Below are 16,368 nucleotides of genomic sequence, written 5' to 3' on the forward strand. Positions count from 1 at the left end.
AATAAAATAGGGAGTAGATCCTATGGACCAATATCATCTTCAAAGTATTCCTTGTCAGTAGTGATGAGCAAGCACTACCATCAGTAGCGTAGCTAGCGGGGGGGCAGAGGGTGCCGCCGCCCCGGGCCCCGTTCTCAGAGGGGGCCCACCCGGAGCTGCGATACCATTAACTATATCAGCGTGCACAGCATGCCGATATAGTTAACCTCTGCAGCAGTGCGGAGGAGACATGATCTCCCTGCGCTGCTGCGGATGACAGAGCACACGCAGGACACAAGGTCCCAAAGTCCCAGCGTGGTGACGTCATCCTTCAGCGCCGAGCGGGGGGGGGCAATAGCCCCCCAGGCTGCTCTCCCGGGTATCGTAGAGGGCCGGCCGCAGGCCGCCTGCTGCATAATGTCATTATAACACACATGGCCGCGCAGAGTGAATTGCGCGCGGCCGTGTCTCTTGTAACATGATGTGGCCGGCCACACTGACAGGCGCAGACAGTGCTGACCGCCACATAGTACAGGAGACCCGGCCGCTGGCATGCACAGTGCGCGGCCACGTGCGTTATAATGACGTCATGCAGCGCGCGCTGCCTCCATCCAGTGTTGTGGCTGCATCCCAGTGATTAGAAGCTGCCTGGGTAGTGGGCGTGACCGGCTTTGTTAGTGGGCGTGGCTATGTTTCCTCCCGTCCACTATAATCATGTAGGCTTCGCCCCCCCCTCTCCCCCCTCCCCCCTCCATCTGGAGGTCTTACCTCGGTCCCCGCTTCTATCATAAAGAACTCCAGGACACCTGGAGTTTCTTTCTGTCATCACCTGCGTTGCTGAGGCCCCGCCCCTTCTGATCACATGGGCGTGACGTCACCACAGGTCCTTTAGTTTAGAGGGATTTACTATGGCATGAAACAAGTCTGTGGCTGCACGAGAGAGAAGTGTCCCCCAATCATCAAGAGTAAAAAGCACCTCCAGTATGTGTCTGTGTGTATAGGATTGTGTCTGTCTTTTGTGTATGATTATTTGTATGTGAATGTTTTCAAATATGTATACACTTCTATGTTACTATATCTGTGTATGTGTCTGTATATATGTGTGTGTATATGGCTTTATGCAGGTGTCTGTATGTGTATACGGTTGTACGCAGGTGTCTGTATGTGTATACGGCTGTATGCAGGTGTGTGTATGTGTGTACGGCTGTACGCAGGTGTCTGTATGTGTATACGGCTGTACGCAGATGTCTGTATGTGTATACGGCTGTACGCAGATGTCTGTATGTGTATACGGCTGTACGCAGATGTCTGTATGTGTATACGGCTGTACGCAGATGTCTGTATGTGTATACGGCTGTACGCAGGTGTCTGTATGTGTATACGGCTGTATGCAGATGTCTGTATGTGTATACGGCTGTACGCAGGTGTCTGTATATGTATACGGCTGTATGCAGATGTCTGTATGTGTATACGGCTGTACGCAGGTGTCTGTATGTGTATACGGCTGTACGCAGATGTCTGTATGTGTATACGGCTGTATGCAGGGTTGTGTCTGTGTGTATGGCTGTACGCAGGGGTGTCTGTGTGTACGGCTGTACGCAGGTGTCTGTGTATACGGCTGTATGCAGGTGTCTGTATACGGCTGTACGCAGGGGTGTCTATGTGTATATGGCTGTACGCAGGTGTGTGTATGTGTATACGGCTGTACGCAGGTGTCTGTAAGGAGCTGTAGGCCCATCATACTGTGTATAGGGGAGGTGTAGAAGTATATTATGTATAGGGAAGGGGTAAAGGCATCTTACTGTGTATAGGGGAGCCATGGGAACATCATACTGTGTATAGGGGAGGTATAAGGGCTTCATACTGTGTATAGACGAACTGTACATGGGAGGGACATTATTAAATGTTAAGTGGACACTTAGGAACCATTATTGTTATAGGGGCAGTCAGGGTATTGTGACCATGAAAGACACACTGGGGGCTCTATTACTTTCTAGGAACAATATGTGGGCACCTTTCTAGGGCACTTACACAGGTCATTAATATTTTCTAGGGGGAAATGTTACCATTTAGAGGGCACAAATGAGGCATTTTACCATGTAAAGAGCACAGTGGTGGCATTAATATGTGGGGGGCACAGTGGTGGCATTAATATGTGGGGGGCACAGTTGTGGCATTAATATGTGGGAGGCACAGTGGTGGCATTAATATGAGGGGGGCAAAGTGGTGGCATTAATATGTGGGGGGCACAGTGGTGGTATTAATATGTGTGGGGCACAGTGGTGGCATTAATATGTCGGGGAACAGTGATGGCATTAATATGTGGGGGGCACAGTGGTGGCATTAATATGTGGGGGTCACAGTTGTGGCATTAATATGTGGGAGGCACAGTGGTGGCATTAATATGTGGGGGGCACAGTGGTGGCATTATTATGTGGGGGCACAGTGGTGGCATTATTATGTGGGGGCACAGTGGTGGCATTATGTGGGGGTACAGTGGTGGCATTAATATGTGGGGGGCACAGTGGTGGCATTATTCATTATTATGTGAGGGCACAGTGGTGGCATTATGTGGAGGCACAGTGGTGGCATTATGTGGGGACACAGTGGTGGCATTATGTGGAGGCACAGTGGTGGCATTATGTGGGGACACAGTGGTAGCATTATGTGGAGGCACAGTGGTGGCATTATGTGGGGGCACAGTGGTGGCATTATTATGTGGAGGCACAGTGGTGGCATTATTTTGTGGGGGCACAGTGGTGGCATTATGTGGGGACACAGTGATGGCATTATGTGGGGGCACAGTGGTAGCATTAGTAAGTGGGAGGCACAGTGGTGGCATTACTATGTGGGGGCACAGTGGTGGCATTATGTGGAGGCACAGTGGTGGCATTATTATGTGGAGGCACAGTGGTGGCATTACTATGTGTGGCAGTAAGAGGAGCATGGTTTTTGTGCCACACAGCAGGTGCAGTAATAGGGACACACACGGCAGCAGCAGCTCAGTATTGGGGTGACGGCAGGATGAGGGGTTTGTGCAGGTTGGGATTAGATGGGGTTCGGTGCCGGAAGTGTGAAGAGTTACATGTGTCTTTGTTGTAATTTCTGTAGATGAGTTGTGGCTGGAAGAAGTCGTCATGTCGGTCTGGGCCAGATGGAAAACACAGAAAAGGTGAACAACTCCATCCGAAAGAACGTCAGCTGTAAGTCACCATCTATAACTGCACTGTGACCTCTTGTATGTGCTGCAGCACCGATATCTACCTCTATATAGTCACCATATAGCGGTAATATCAGTGTCATCTGCCGAGGTTCCACTATACCCACGATTAGTCTGCACCACCGTAGTTATCATGGTTACCTGGTAAGGGGCCCACTCAGATGTTTTGCCCCCCCTGAGCTGAAACCCTAGCTACGGCACTGATTACCATGCTTGGGTGCTCAATATTTGTAAGGAGCAGTTGGATGCTCGGATGGGAACAACTTGAGTACCTGAGTATAATGGAAGTCAATGGGAAACTTGAGCATTTTTCTGGAAGATATGCTGAGTTCCCAATTGACTTCCAATATACTTGCGTACTCAACTTGTGCCCATCCCAGCATCCAATTACCCATTACGAATACTGAGCACTGAGTATGGTAGAGCTCACTCATCGCTACTTGTCAGTGATTTAAAAAACAAATGATGCTTTAGGAGCTTTGCAAGTTTTTGTTTTTTTCCTCATCTGCCCAGGGTGTTACTCCGTGTAAAATCAGAGGCCTGCGTTCTGAGAAGCGACCAGGAGTCCGAAATCTGCTTTCTCCTTTCAGAAAAAGTTTGTGACCTTAGGAAAACAAAATGGCACATACAGATAAGATTAGTGTTTCGTCTATATAAATAAATGAACTATAAATATTAACTGTATATGGCACATTGGATGAGCTCACCTCATCTGAAACAATGACGTGCATCGTTCTTCCCAGGATAAACTTTGTGAATGGAGAGCGGCTGACGGGTCAGACTTTACCATAGATCCAAAACCTTCCAGACTGAACACAAATAGAGAGCAAGTGGAATTGTCACTGGTCATGTTCTCTCCAGAAGCCACGTCCTGATTAGCTACAAGATAAAAATAGAGTATGGGAAATACACTGTACCTACTGAGGAGCAAGATGACAACATGTACAAGCACATTTAATAGGAATTATAACCTGAATCAATTAATACATGTGAAAATATGAAATTAATATATCATAATAGTTAAAAGCAATATCTTCTTCAGCTCATTCCGTTTACCTACATTCATCCTGTCAGATCTTCATCATCAGATATATGGCTCTTCAGTGAGTAATACAGTAAATAGAAGGCAAGGGTAGGATGGAATAATAATGATAAGCATGCTAAAAATGCTGATTTCTCTATCTTAATGTTCCAATTCTATGCTATATATACATTTTTTACCATGTTAATAGAAAACTTAACCAATATTAAGAGCCTAATTGTAACAACAAACAAAAGAGAAAGGGAGGCACTTATTAACCCCTTCTTACGCCATGTAAATTAATGTGACATGTATTGCAGGAAACCGTTAATTTATGTGCTGTTTTTTTACGCACTACAAGCTCCTGTACATGAAGCCATCAGCAGTAATGCACGGTCATACTGCCAGATTTTTATGCAGATTTGTTGCAGTTTTGGTGCAGATTGTTGCCCAAAACTGCATGTGTATCCTTATGCCAGAAAAGGTAAAGAAATAAAAAATTCTTACAAGGCTATGTGCACACATTGAGTTTTTTTATGCTTTTTTTATGCAGTTTTTTAAAAATCTGCATGTCTATCCTTATCCCAGCAAAGTCAATGAGAACTCAAATGCTGTGCATATGTTGCTTCTTTTTTCTTTGCAGTTTTGGGTACAGAAAAAGAAGCAGCATGTCAATTGTTGGTGTGTTTTTTTCCTGCGTTTGTTTAGTTCTTCCAGCCTATGATTTCACTAATAAAAACGCATGGCACAAAAACGAGTGCGTTTTTTGGTGCATTTTTCTGCCACAAAGTGCAGTTTTTGGTGGAGACAATTTCTGCAACCAAAAACTCATGGTGGCACATACCCTAAAAAATGAAAGAAAAGAAAGAAAAGGTGCCAAAAAAGTTGGGATATTTTAGAAAGCTCTTGTAGCCATATTTTATTCACAACAGAACATTGAACATATCAGAAGTTGAAAAACATTTTTCCATGGTGGTATTTGGGCCCAGGAAGAAGTGCCTGGCAGGCGCGAAACACCTATTGTCCATACTTCTAGGTACTCCAGTGGCTCATATGCTGTATTCTGACAATTTTTATAATAAAGTCGACTGAAATATTTTTATTCAGATGAGGGTTACAGCTTATCTTCTCTACAACTGTTCTATATCTGCTGAGCACCACTCTAATATAAGGGGATATTTGTTTTGCTATATGCTGGTACCTATGTTCAATTTTCAACATTTTTCGATTTCACTGGAAAAAAAATGTGCAATACAGAGTAATATTGTGGTACCGTGTTAGCCAGAACAATCAATTGAAATACTATGTCCCAAGAATGACAAAAGTATTTTAGGAGTGATACCTTTATAGGCTAACCAGAAATTTGTAATTGCCTGAAGAAGGAGCCTTTATGCTCTGAAAGCTTGCTAATATAATTTTTCTGGTTAGCCTATAAAGGTATCGCTCCTAAAATACTTTTGTCATTCTTGTGACGTAGTATTTCAACTAGAAAAAAAACCAACTCATTTCAAAACTGATGTCAGCCACACATCTCAAAAAAGTTGTAACGGATAACAAAAGGCTGGAAAAGTAAGTGGAACAACTGAAAAACAGCTGGTGGGTACGTTTTCAATTAAGGCACATGACTGTACAAAACAGAGCATGTTATAGAGGCAGTTTTTTAGAAGCAAAGATGGTCAGAGGTTCACCAATCCATAAATAATTGCATCTAAAAATTGGGGAACAATTTCAGAAAAATGTTCCTATATGTAAAATTGCAAACATTTTGATTATCACACCATCAAGAGTGTATAATACCATCAAAAGATTCAGAGATTGTAGAGAAATCCATGTTCCCATGGAGAAAACCAATCGTCAATACTGAAGGCTCGTGATCAATGGGCCAACAAGCAGTATTAAAAATAGGCATAAACTGTAGTGGAAATGACTGCATGGGCTCAGAGATGCAGAAATAATTGTCTGTTAACCGTGTGATCAACAAATGCAAGTTAAAGCTCGAAGATGCAAAGAAGAAGCCATATATCAACAGGGTCCAGAAATGCTGTTGTCTTCTCTGGGCCAAAGCTCATTTAAAATGGACTGAGACAAAATGGAAAATTTTCTGTGGTCAGATGAATCAAAATTTGAAGTTCTTTAGGGAAATCATGGATACCATGTACTGGAGACTCAGAAGAGGACCATCCAGCTTGTTATCAGCACACAGTTGAAAAGCTGCATCTCTAATGGTATGCGATTGCATTAGGCCTATGCCATGGACAGCTTACATATCTTGAAGCACTATCAGTGCTGAGCATTATGTAGAGGTATTAGAACAACATATGATCCCATCCAGCCATCGCCTATTTCAGGGAAGGGCTTGTATAGCTCAGCAATATGAAGCTCAACCATATACTGCAGATATCACAGAATATGAGTTTGGGTGATGAACTTGCCCGCCTGCAGTGCAGACCTTTAACCAATCGAAAATGTTTGACGCATTGTGAAATGAAAAATGTGGCAAAGATCCCGGATTGTCGAGCAATTGGAATCCTACATTAGACAAGAGTGTGACAATGTTCCTCTCCCAAAACTCTAATAATCATTATTGGTCTCCTCACTTTCCAGACATTTACTAACTGTTGAACTGTTGTATTGTAAACAGAAAAGGTGATGCAATACAATGGTAAACATGGGTTGAGCCCAATTTTTTTGAGATGCGTTGCTGCCATCAACTTCTCAATAAGTCCATCTTTTTAAATGAAATATAAAAATGTCTAACTTTCCACTCTGATCTGTTTTCTGTTGTGTATAAAATATGGCTATAAGAGATTTCCAAATCATAGTATTCTTGTTTTCTTTACATTTTACACAGTATCCCAAGTTTTTTGGAATTGGGGGTTGTATGTTTGTTGTCTTTTTGTTCTGGTGCTAGTGATATATTAAGCTTAGAAGAAGAGGAGCTCCAGACACAGTTTTTAATCTGTCAACAGCGCCATACAGTGGCCCAGACCTCCAGTGGGTCAGAACAAAAACTACACCTGTAAATGGATCTACTACACAGCACACAAAAGATGGGATAAAATAATAAAGACAGGCAGGATCTGGCTAATGAAAAAAGCATGACGCCTGCAGCAGAGGACGTTCCTACGTAGCAGTGCCAAGTTCTTCTCTCCAAGTTTCAGGGCATAGAAGAAGTTGCCTTGGCATGGTTTTCTTAGATGCTTGATTATAAAAAACTGGCTGCTGATGTACAGAATAGAATTACATCACACATTCAGAAGACCCTGGAGCAAGTTATCCAGATTTCTCTTCAATGTCTCCAGAGTGAACTGGGCAAATAGAGAGACAGATTTGAAGAACTGGAACAGAGCATTGTGGTACGAACATATGCAAACCTGCATCAGACAAACTATGTTAGAGGCAAAGCAGCGTTACAATAAGGTGGAAGACTAAGAAAACCGTTCAAGGCACAGTAACTTTAGATTGGCAGGGCTAAAGAAGACAGCGTCAGCAACAGAACTACAAAAACTACTGCAAGAGAGATTTATCTGCCTCTTTGAGACTCCGTCACAGCTGCAGAGTTCAGAAAGCCACATTGAGTAGACCCAGACCTGCATTCCCACCAGAAAGGCCTGGAAGATTGTTACAAGGCCAAGATAGGTCATTATGAAGCTTTTATAGTATAATGATAAAGTTGATATCATGAGAGTATACAGAAAGATCTAGTTCCCTGGAAATAAAAGGCATGAGTATGCTACTGTTTGAAGATCATTCCACAGATGTTGTAATAGAAATTAGTACCTTCATCAAAATATGATCAGCTTTGTTTCAGTCAAAAAAGCGACTCTTGCTAGAACACCCTGCATGTTGGAGGTATCCAAGAAAACAGAGAAGTGGTCACAAACTTATTGTCACGATTCCTCTGTGTAGAGCATCTTGCAGACTAGAAGATGTTCTGCGCTTTCCTGGACTACAGACCAGGCAGTGACACGATTCCTCTGTGCAGAGCATCTTGCCTTAGGAGATGCTCTGATGCACTTCCATGAGCTACTGGAGCTGGCAGCTTGAGTGACAGCGCAGGATTCCATGTTGGTTCTGGGAGGTGCTGATTACTCAGGTGTTCCACATTCCTGGTAATTGCTCAGGTTTCTTTACGGCGCATGCTCACCCAGAACCTTACCAGTTGTATTTTCTGGTTCTGCAGTTATGCTATTGGCTTGTCTCTCTGCTAGTGTTCTGATATTTGTTTGCTGAGACCGGACTGTTATTTGACTTCTCTCTGCCCCTCCTCGTTCTTGTCGTGACCTCCTGGCCTTTGACCTTGGACCGTTACTTGACCACGTCTTTGTTTTCTCCCTGAACCTATTATGCGCTCTCCTGGAATTGTGACCCTCGGATTGTGAAGTGACTACGCCTCTGTTTACTCCCTGTGATCATACGTGTCCTCCCGTTACCAGACCCCGGCTTTCCTGACTACTCTTCCATCTATACTAAGTTGAGTTGTGACTAGCATCACACTTATCAGTTCATCATGTGGAAGAAAATTTGGCAGAGATGTTGAACATTATTGAGACCTCAAGATGAAGTGAGAATCGGAGTGATCGAAAGCCTCTAGCATTGAAATTCGCTGTCAGGACTTTGTTCTGCTGATTGACCACTAGTGGTTGCTATTATAAACCTTAAGAAATTGTGCTGCATTTCCACTCATTACCACTGGAAGCTATTATTTTGTTTCATCAGGCAGCAACCTTTCCTGACAAATAGACCTAGAACGAGTTTGAAATATGTGATGGCGGACATTTTTATCATATTTTTGGAGAACGTCTTTAACAAAGTTTAAATGAAAAAAGTATAAAAAAAAAGATATATTCATCATTTAATAATACTTAAGTGATGACTGTGGAGACACGGAGCTCAGTGGGTGCTCTTGTCCTCTGGCCCAGCCGCCTTTAGAAAGACAGCATGGCTCAGGGCTCATCCCAACTGAACGCACGACCTCCTTAACCGTGGGCGGAACACTACTCAGACAACACAGGGTGAGGGAACCACAATAATTAGACTTTATTGGATCCCCAAAATATTAACGGCACATAACACATAACCAGCAAAACACACAAATGTAACAGGCAACAGAGTCTCACCCTTCCGCTGGCTCACCAGGGATTTAGAATGTCCATGCCTCAGAGCTTCCAGGGCTACTTACTCCAATCCAGGGGTGCTGCTTTTGGCGGGCACCCACCGAGACTGGAATAACGGCAGATTTAGGAAGCTGGCTGAGGTCTGCAAAGTCTGTAGCCAGGTGACCAAATTATCCCAACCTGGGTTTCTTCCTTAAGTAGTCTCTGGTATGAGGATATAATCCTGGCAGCTGGAGTCGAATCCCTAGACTGTTGATATGGTCTCCAGTCGGAACCGGAGTCCCTAGATTGAAGCCACAAGGTATCCTGATCCTCTAGCCAGCTCCTAAGAGCTTAGACTGGATCATGCACATTCATCCACAACCCCCTGGTGACTTAAAGAAATCCCTTTTATAGCCACAGCCTTCCACTTGGAAACACTGCGTCCTCATCGAATTGGTTGGACAAGATTGCTTCTCCCATTGGATGAATTTCAAGCTGCATGGATAATGCTCATTTAAATGATGTGGGAAGGGAGACTGAGGATATCTACATGGAGCCTGCAAGTCTCCGACTAGACAATGGTTACTAAGGTAATTACATTAGCAATAAACAACTACATTACAATAATTACTGGAAGGGTCTGGAGAAACAATAGTTAAGCAAACATGAGGTAATACACAAAAGAACAATACGTCTGGCTGAATGTTAAGAAACTTTAACCCATGAGAGTCCATGTCGTCACAATGACACTTATTAATATTACTTCTCTTTACACTATTAAGCTAACGTGTATCTGCAGCCGTTTTGTTACATACATCTACATATACCATATGTCCATTTAATGAAAATGACAATTAGAATAAAATACGATCCTTTCACTCTCTTCCCTACTGAATGCAATAAGAATAAACATTATCTGTACTAAAAATAATATGTAACTGTGATTGTGAAGAATGATTGTATAGACCATGGGAAGAATCGAGGAGGAGTCTCTTAGGGATATCCTAAAAAGAAGCTCAAAATGTTTCATTTCAGAGAAAAACTGAAATTTCTTTTTTTCTTTAACTGCTTAGATGCTTTATATGGAGTAAAATAAGAAGTCATTCTGAACGTGACACTAGATATTTTAGCTTTAATATTCCCTATAATATGAAGAGAACTTGAAACAGACTTTTTAAATCAAGTAATATCAATGTAATATGCCTGGTGCCAGATCTGTACTTAAAGTCATAATAAATGAAATGCATTTTGAATAATGGGGAAAAATACAAGAAATTCCTAGTGGAATTAAACCTTAGTACTAGAGGTCTGAGCGATGCGATGTTAGATATTATTACCTACCTTTGAGAAAGAGACAGTGGTTCATAGCATCCAGTGCGTGTACCGGTTGCCAGGGAAATGCTACTTTATAGGGCGAAGGGAGGACAATCTGGCAAACTGGTTGTCGTTCTGCAGCATCCAGTAGCTTTACCACACCGCTGCGGAAGAACAGAAGAACCTAGGAAGAAAACAGAAAAAGTAGTGCAAGCTTATCAAATGAGCTATTCAATATATTACACACAAGGCTCTTGATTCATCACGACAGGAGATCTTATCCCTGGTCTTGATGAGCGGTCATGGTGGCCAAATGCTTCTGATTCATGAAGAGGTGCACTCCTCTTTATAAATCTGGAGCGTTAGACAAGTGGCGTGCACCTCCATGCGCTACACCAGAAATCTTACTCCAGTCTGTCAGGAACTGGAGTGAGATTTCTGGTGGCCGGAACGTCACAGCTCGTCATGAATTAAAGAGAACACAGACTCTAGGCAGTTGCCAGCGCTGACCAGCTTCAGACCCAGGATCTCAGGGCTGCAGGGCTGTGTGTGTACTAATGACTGTTTATGGTGCCCAACCAACGACAGGCAGAATGCAATTAAAGGGTTATTCCCACCTCCAATATCCTGTTCCAATATGTAGTAGGTGTAACAATAAAAATATTAGCAAATACCTCCAATTACCTCCTACAAGCCTTCTCCCGAACTGCACCAATCCTCTGGAATGCTCTACCCAAAGAAATTAGGATGATGCACACCTTGATCAGCTTCAGACGCTCCTTAAAAACACATCTTTTTAAAGTTGGTCTATCACCCTCCCTAATCTCAGAATATTAATTCTCCTTTAAACTCCCCTGTACCCAATGCATTCCAAAAATTGCTGATGACTGGTTCACACAACCTTTTATCTATCCCCCCATTTTTTGAAGATTGCTGGACCATCGTTGTATAAGCACTTATATCACGTGTCACCACCCCTCACCCCACTGTAGATTGTAAGCTCTTACATGCAGGGTTTTCTTCATTTCTGCTTTAGTTATTGTATCTTCTATAACTGTTACTTATGTTTGTTTTTTATGAATCTCTGAATTGTAAAGTGCTGCGGAATATGTATAGAAATAAAGATTATTATTAATTAGAAATGTTGTATAGGTCTCCCTATTAGTTATGTCACTTACCTGAAGTGCAGTGCATTGCAGCTTAGGTCTCCATGGTTCTGACCACTATCAACTAACTAACTGTCACTATATGCGTGATCGTAACCATGGATACCTAAGCTACTGTAATGTCCTGCACATGAGGTAAGCGATATAGCTAATCGTGAGAAATATACTACATTTCTAATTGAAAGTATTTGCTAATTATTATTATTATTATGCCTACTATATATTGGGATAGGATCTTAGAGATGGGAATAACCCTTTAATTTCTTCACAATCAAGCAATTTTACATTATTTTTGAGCTTTCATAATTTTCCTCCCCTTCTTCCAAGAGTTATAGTTTAATTTTTTATAGCCATATGCCGAACACAAAATACATTTATTTTCTTATTTATTATTTTTGAACTGCAAAAATAGGGGTGATTTAAAGGGTCATTGAGGTTTTTTTTTAACTTTTTTAATTTTTTACTTTAATTTTTAGCTCCTTAGAAAATTTGTAACTGCCATTGTTTTGATCACTTGTTCTATACACAGCAATACCAACGTGTTGCAGAATATAGGAAATCACTGATCCTCTATGAAGTCCAGACACTGCATTGAAGGAACACCAAAAAGGTGGTGAAAGAAGTCTTTGGGGTGGATACGGATGATGCAGGGCAGATGGGATTCACATGGGTTCCTGTCTGTGAGTGTAACGCTATGTCACCTGCATAACTACCTTTATTGGATACCTGGGTATACACTCGTGACGGTTTGCACATTATGGGTATGTTAACATGTTAAGTATTTTCTGCAGACATTTCTGCATCAAAAACATGTATCTTGGCAGGAAAAATGTTGCATAAAAATGTGTTTTTGATGTGTGGTTTTTTTATGTGTTTTTTCCCCATTCGTTTTAATGGGTTAAAAATGCAGCAAATCCCCTGAGAGAATCTACAGGCTGCAGATTAAAAACTGCTTCAAATCTGCAACAAAAAAATAAGCAACTTGTGCATGAGACTTCAGAAATCTCATTCACTTATGTGGGATTAAAAATGCTCCACTTTTCATGGCAAAAATGCACAGAAAAGTGTGACGGGCAAACATCCCCTACCTGAGGGCTCATTCACAAGGTGGATTTTCACATACGAGTGCTGTCCATGATTTTCGCAGATAGCACTCATACCCATGATATTGTATGGGGCTGTGCACATGTCCGACTTTTTTCTTTTGATTGTGTGGTCTGCGGAAAATATCTGAGATCTGTTAGATTTTGATCCCAAGGGCATTGTGTCTATGAGCAAAACAGACATTACTCGGATGACATCTGAGTGCGAAACCATTTTCACTGACTGTCAGAATGGGAAAGGTAATATTTTTTTTTTAGTTTCTCAACGTACAAGAAAATTGGATGACACTTGCACAGCACTCTGATGAACGTTTAGTCAAAGTGATCAGAATAATCAGTCGTTTTTCTTGTACGTGAAAAAATTGGACGTATGAATGAGCCCTTAAGGCCGCTTTACACACAGCGACATCGCTAGTGATGTCGCTGGTGAAAGCACCCGCCCCCGTCAGTTGTGCGTCACGGGCAAATCGCTACCCGTGGCGCACAACATCGTTAACACCTGTCACACGGACTTACCTTCCCTATGACGTAGCTGTGGCCGGCGAACCGCCTCCTTTCTAAGGGTGCGGTTCATGTGGCGTCACAGCGACGTCACACGGCAGACATCCAATAGAAGCGGAGAGAGTGGAGATGAGCTGGCGGAATATCCCGCCCACCTCCTTCCTTCCTCATTGCCGGCGGCCGCAGGTACGATGTAGTTCCTCGTTCTTACGGTGTCACACATAGCAATGTGTGCTGCAGCAGGAACGATGAACAACCTGCATCCTTCAACAGCAACGATATTTGGGAAAGGAATGACGCGTCAACGATCAACGATTAGGTGAGTAATTTTGATCGTTAACGGTCGTTTCACACGCAACAACGTCGCTAACCAGGCCGGATGTGCGTCACGAATTCCGTGACCCCAACGACATCTCGTTAGCGATGTCGTTGAGTGTAAAGCGGCCTTTAGTCTGGAGGTGTGCCCTTAAAGGGAATCTGTCATCAGGTTTTTGCCACCTAATGTGAGAGCAGCATAATGTAGAGACAGAGACCCTGATTCCAGCAATGTGCCACTTAGCTGCTTATTGTACTGTAGTTTTGATGAAATCACTGCTTAATCAGCAGTAGATTATCATTAGAGAACTACTTGGTGTGCTACCAGGTAGTCCAGCATATTCATGAGCTCTGTCTAACTGCTAGATCTGCAACAGAGAAAACATTGATTTTATCAAAATGACAACAAACAGCTCAGTAAGTGACACATCACTGGAATCAAAGTCTCTGTCTCTACATTATACTGGTGACAGATTCCCTTTACTCTGAAGGCAGGCTGAAGCCAAAGCGATAATTATGTTTCTTTTCAACACCTATATATTGTTTATGGTGTACTTTTTATTACCTCTCCATAGATGAACTGATGGTAGTAATATTAGGTTTTAATTTTTGTGATCCCATTATAAAGTTTTTACCCAATGGTATATTGACCATGAGGTGGGAACAGCAGTAAAAGGAAGGAGTGTTCTAGTGGCTCCCTGTATATTTATACGGGCAGCCACCAGAACACTCCTTCTTCCTTTTACTGTATACTGCTGTTTTGTATGTTTTTTTCTATAATAGGCGTGATAAGTAGTAATATTGTGGCACAGTTTTATCTTGTTTATGCAATTGTTCAAAGAAAATGTATCCAAGGCAGCAGAGTGATCCTGATTAATCTTTTATTTGAAGAGATGGCTGCACTTCAGCTCCTGAGCCTGCGCCACCCACTTGCACGCAACATAAGATATATCAATACGTCTTATCTGGGAAGGGTTAATATTACCATAAAGCTTGGTTAAGGGTAATGCTAAAATGTGTCCAGTGTATCCTAACTACTCGACAACAGATATTGATGGAAAACAGTTTGGGAATGCTACATTTCAACATTTCTTTTATGCTCACTGACGGCAAGTCACTTCGGAGTGTGTATGTGCATATGGGGGCTGAAAGGAATGGCAGGCGGCTGAATAAACATTCGGATGACATGTATCTAAGGTGTATGGCCACCATACACACTAAATCTTGTTACAAAGAAGTAAAAGATCAGGAAAATTACCCAAGGGAAACCAGCCACAACACTTTTTGTATATTACTTGCATTTCCAAGTAATACATGGCACAGTGGCTCAGTGGTTAACACTGCAGTCTGGCAACGCTGGGATCTTGGGTTCAAATCCCACCAAGGACAACATCTACAAGGAGTTTGTATGTTCTCCCTGTGTTTGCGTGGGTTTCCTCCAGGTACTTTGGTTTCCTCCCACACTCCAAAAACATACTGATAGGGAACTTAGATTGTGAGCCCCAATGGGGACAGCGTTGCTGTTGTATGTAAAGCGCTGTGGAATTAATGGCGCTAAATAAGTATAAATATTATTTCCTCTGTGGTATCGCCCCACTTTATCTACAATAAAACATTATATTGTAATATGGTATGTATTATATTATATGTATTGTACATACAGTGCTGGACAAAAGTATTTGCACCCCTGCAATTCTGTCAGATAATACTCAGTTTCTTCTTGAGAATGAGTGCAATCACAAATTCTTTGGTATTATTATCTTCATTTAATTTGTCTTCAATGAAAAAAAAAACTAAAAATTTGTCATAAAGCGAAATTGGATATAATTCCACACCAAACATAAAAAAGGGGGTGGACAAAAGTATTGGCACTGTTTGAAAAATCATGTGAAGCTTCTCTAATTTGTGTAATTAACAGCACCTGTAACTTACCTGTGGCACCTAACAGATGTTGGCAATAACTAGATCCCACTTGCAGCCAGTTGACATGGATTAAAGTTGACTCAACCTCTGTCCGGTGTCCTTGTGTGTACCACATTGAGCATGGAGAAAAGAAAGAAGACCAAAGAACTGTCTGAAGACTTGAGAATCCAAATTGTGACTCAAAACTGGTGTCATTTGTGGGTTGAGCCTGTAAACTTCTCATTGCCCAAATGTGGCGCTCGACGAAGATACCCACCCTTACGCAACTTCTGCTGAAAATAGATCAACTGTACTATGCTGAGGAACTTTCAGCCCTTTCACATCAAAATATGCTCTCTTTCACCCAAGTCTGGAATGCTTGGCAAATCTATAGGGTTAAACCCTATTTCCTTATAGCCACAGCGCAGAGGGAGGCTGGTGAAGTAGCCCAGCAAAATGAGACAGAATAGAAGCTCTTAAGCCACATTCCCCCACCAGGGAGGTGGACGTACCACCGGTAGAGCAATGGTTACTCTTGGCACTGATGAATGGACTCTGGACCAATCCCTCTTTTTTTTTTCTCTCTCTCTCTCTCCTCCCTCTCCCATCATCCTTTTATTTCTCTCAATCTCCTGAACCCACTAACTTCCCTCCTAAAACTGAATTTCTTGAGATAAAATTTTGCTCTCTTGGCTTTCAGTTATCTTCCCCAACTTACAGTTCTTATTGTATTTACTATAAAAAAAAA

General features: G+C 42.2%; 1 protein-coding gene across 1 annotated transcript in view; it reads right to left on the reverse strand.

Annotated features, from left to right (window-relative positions):
• Positions 1–3,571: 3,571 nt before the first annotated feature.
• The window catches only part of WDR93 (WD repeat domain 93), an 88,709-nt gene continuing 75,912 nt past the window's right edge, over positions 3,572–16,368 (reverse strand). The window contains exons 14-16 of the mRNA XM_075345925.1: positions 10,661–10,817; positions 3,907–4,078; positions 3,572–3,803 (exon numbers count right to left, since the gene is read on the reverse strand). Of these exons, the coding sequence (XP_075202040.1) occupies positions 3,701–3,803; positions 3,907–4,078; positions 10,661–10,817 (432 nt within the window). The 3' untranslated portion in view covers positions 3,572–3,700. The remainder of the gene's footprint in view (positions 3,804–3,906; positions 4,079–10,660; positions 10,818–16,368) is intronic.

Source organism: Anomaloglossus baeobatrachus, chromosome 4 (assembly GCF_048569485.1).
Source record: "Anomaloglossus baeobatrachus isolate aAnoBae1 chromosome 4, aAnoBae1.hap1, whole genome shotgun sequence".
Taxonomy (NCBI): domain Eukaryota; kingdom Metazoa; phylum Chordata; class Amphibia; order Anura; family Aromobatidae; genus Anomaloglossus; species Anomaloglossus baeobatrachus.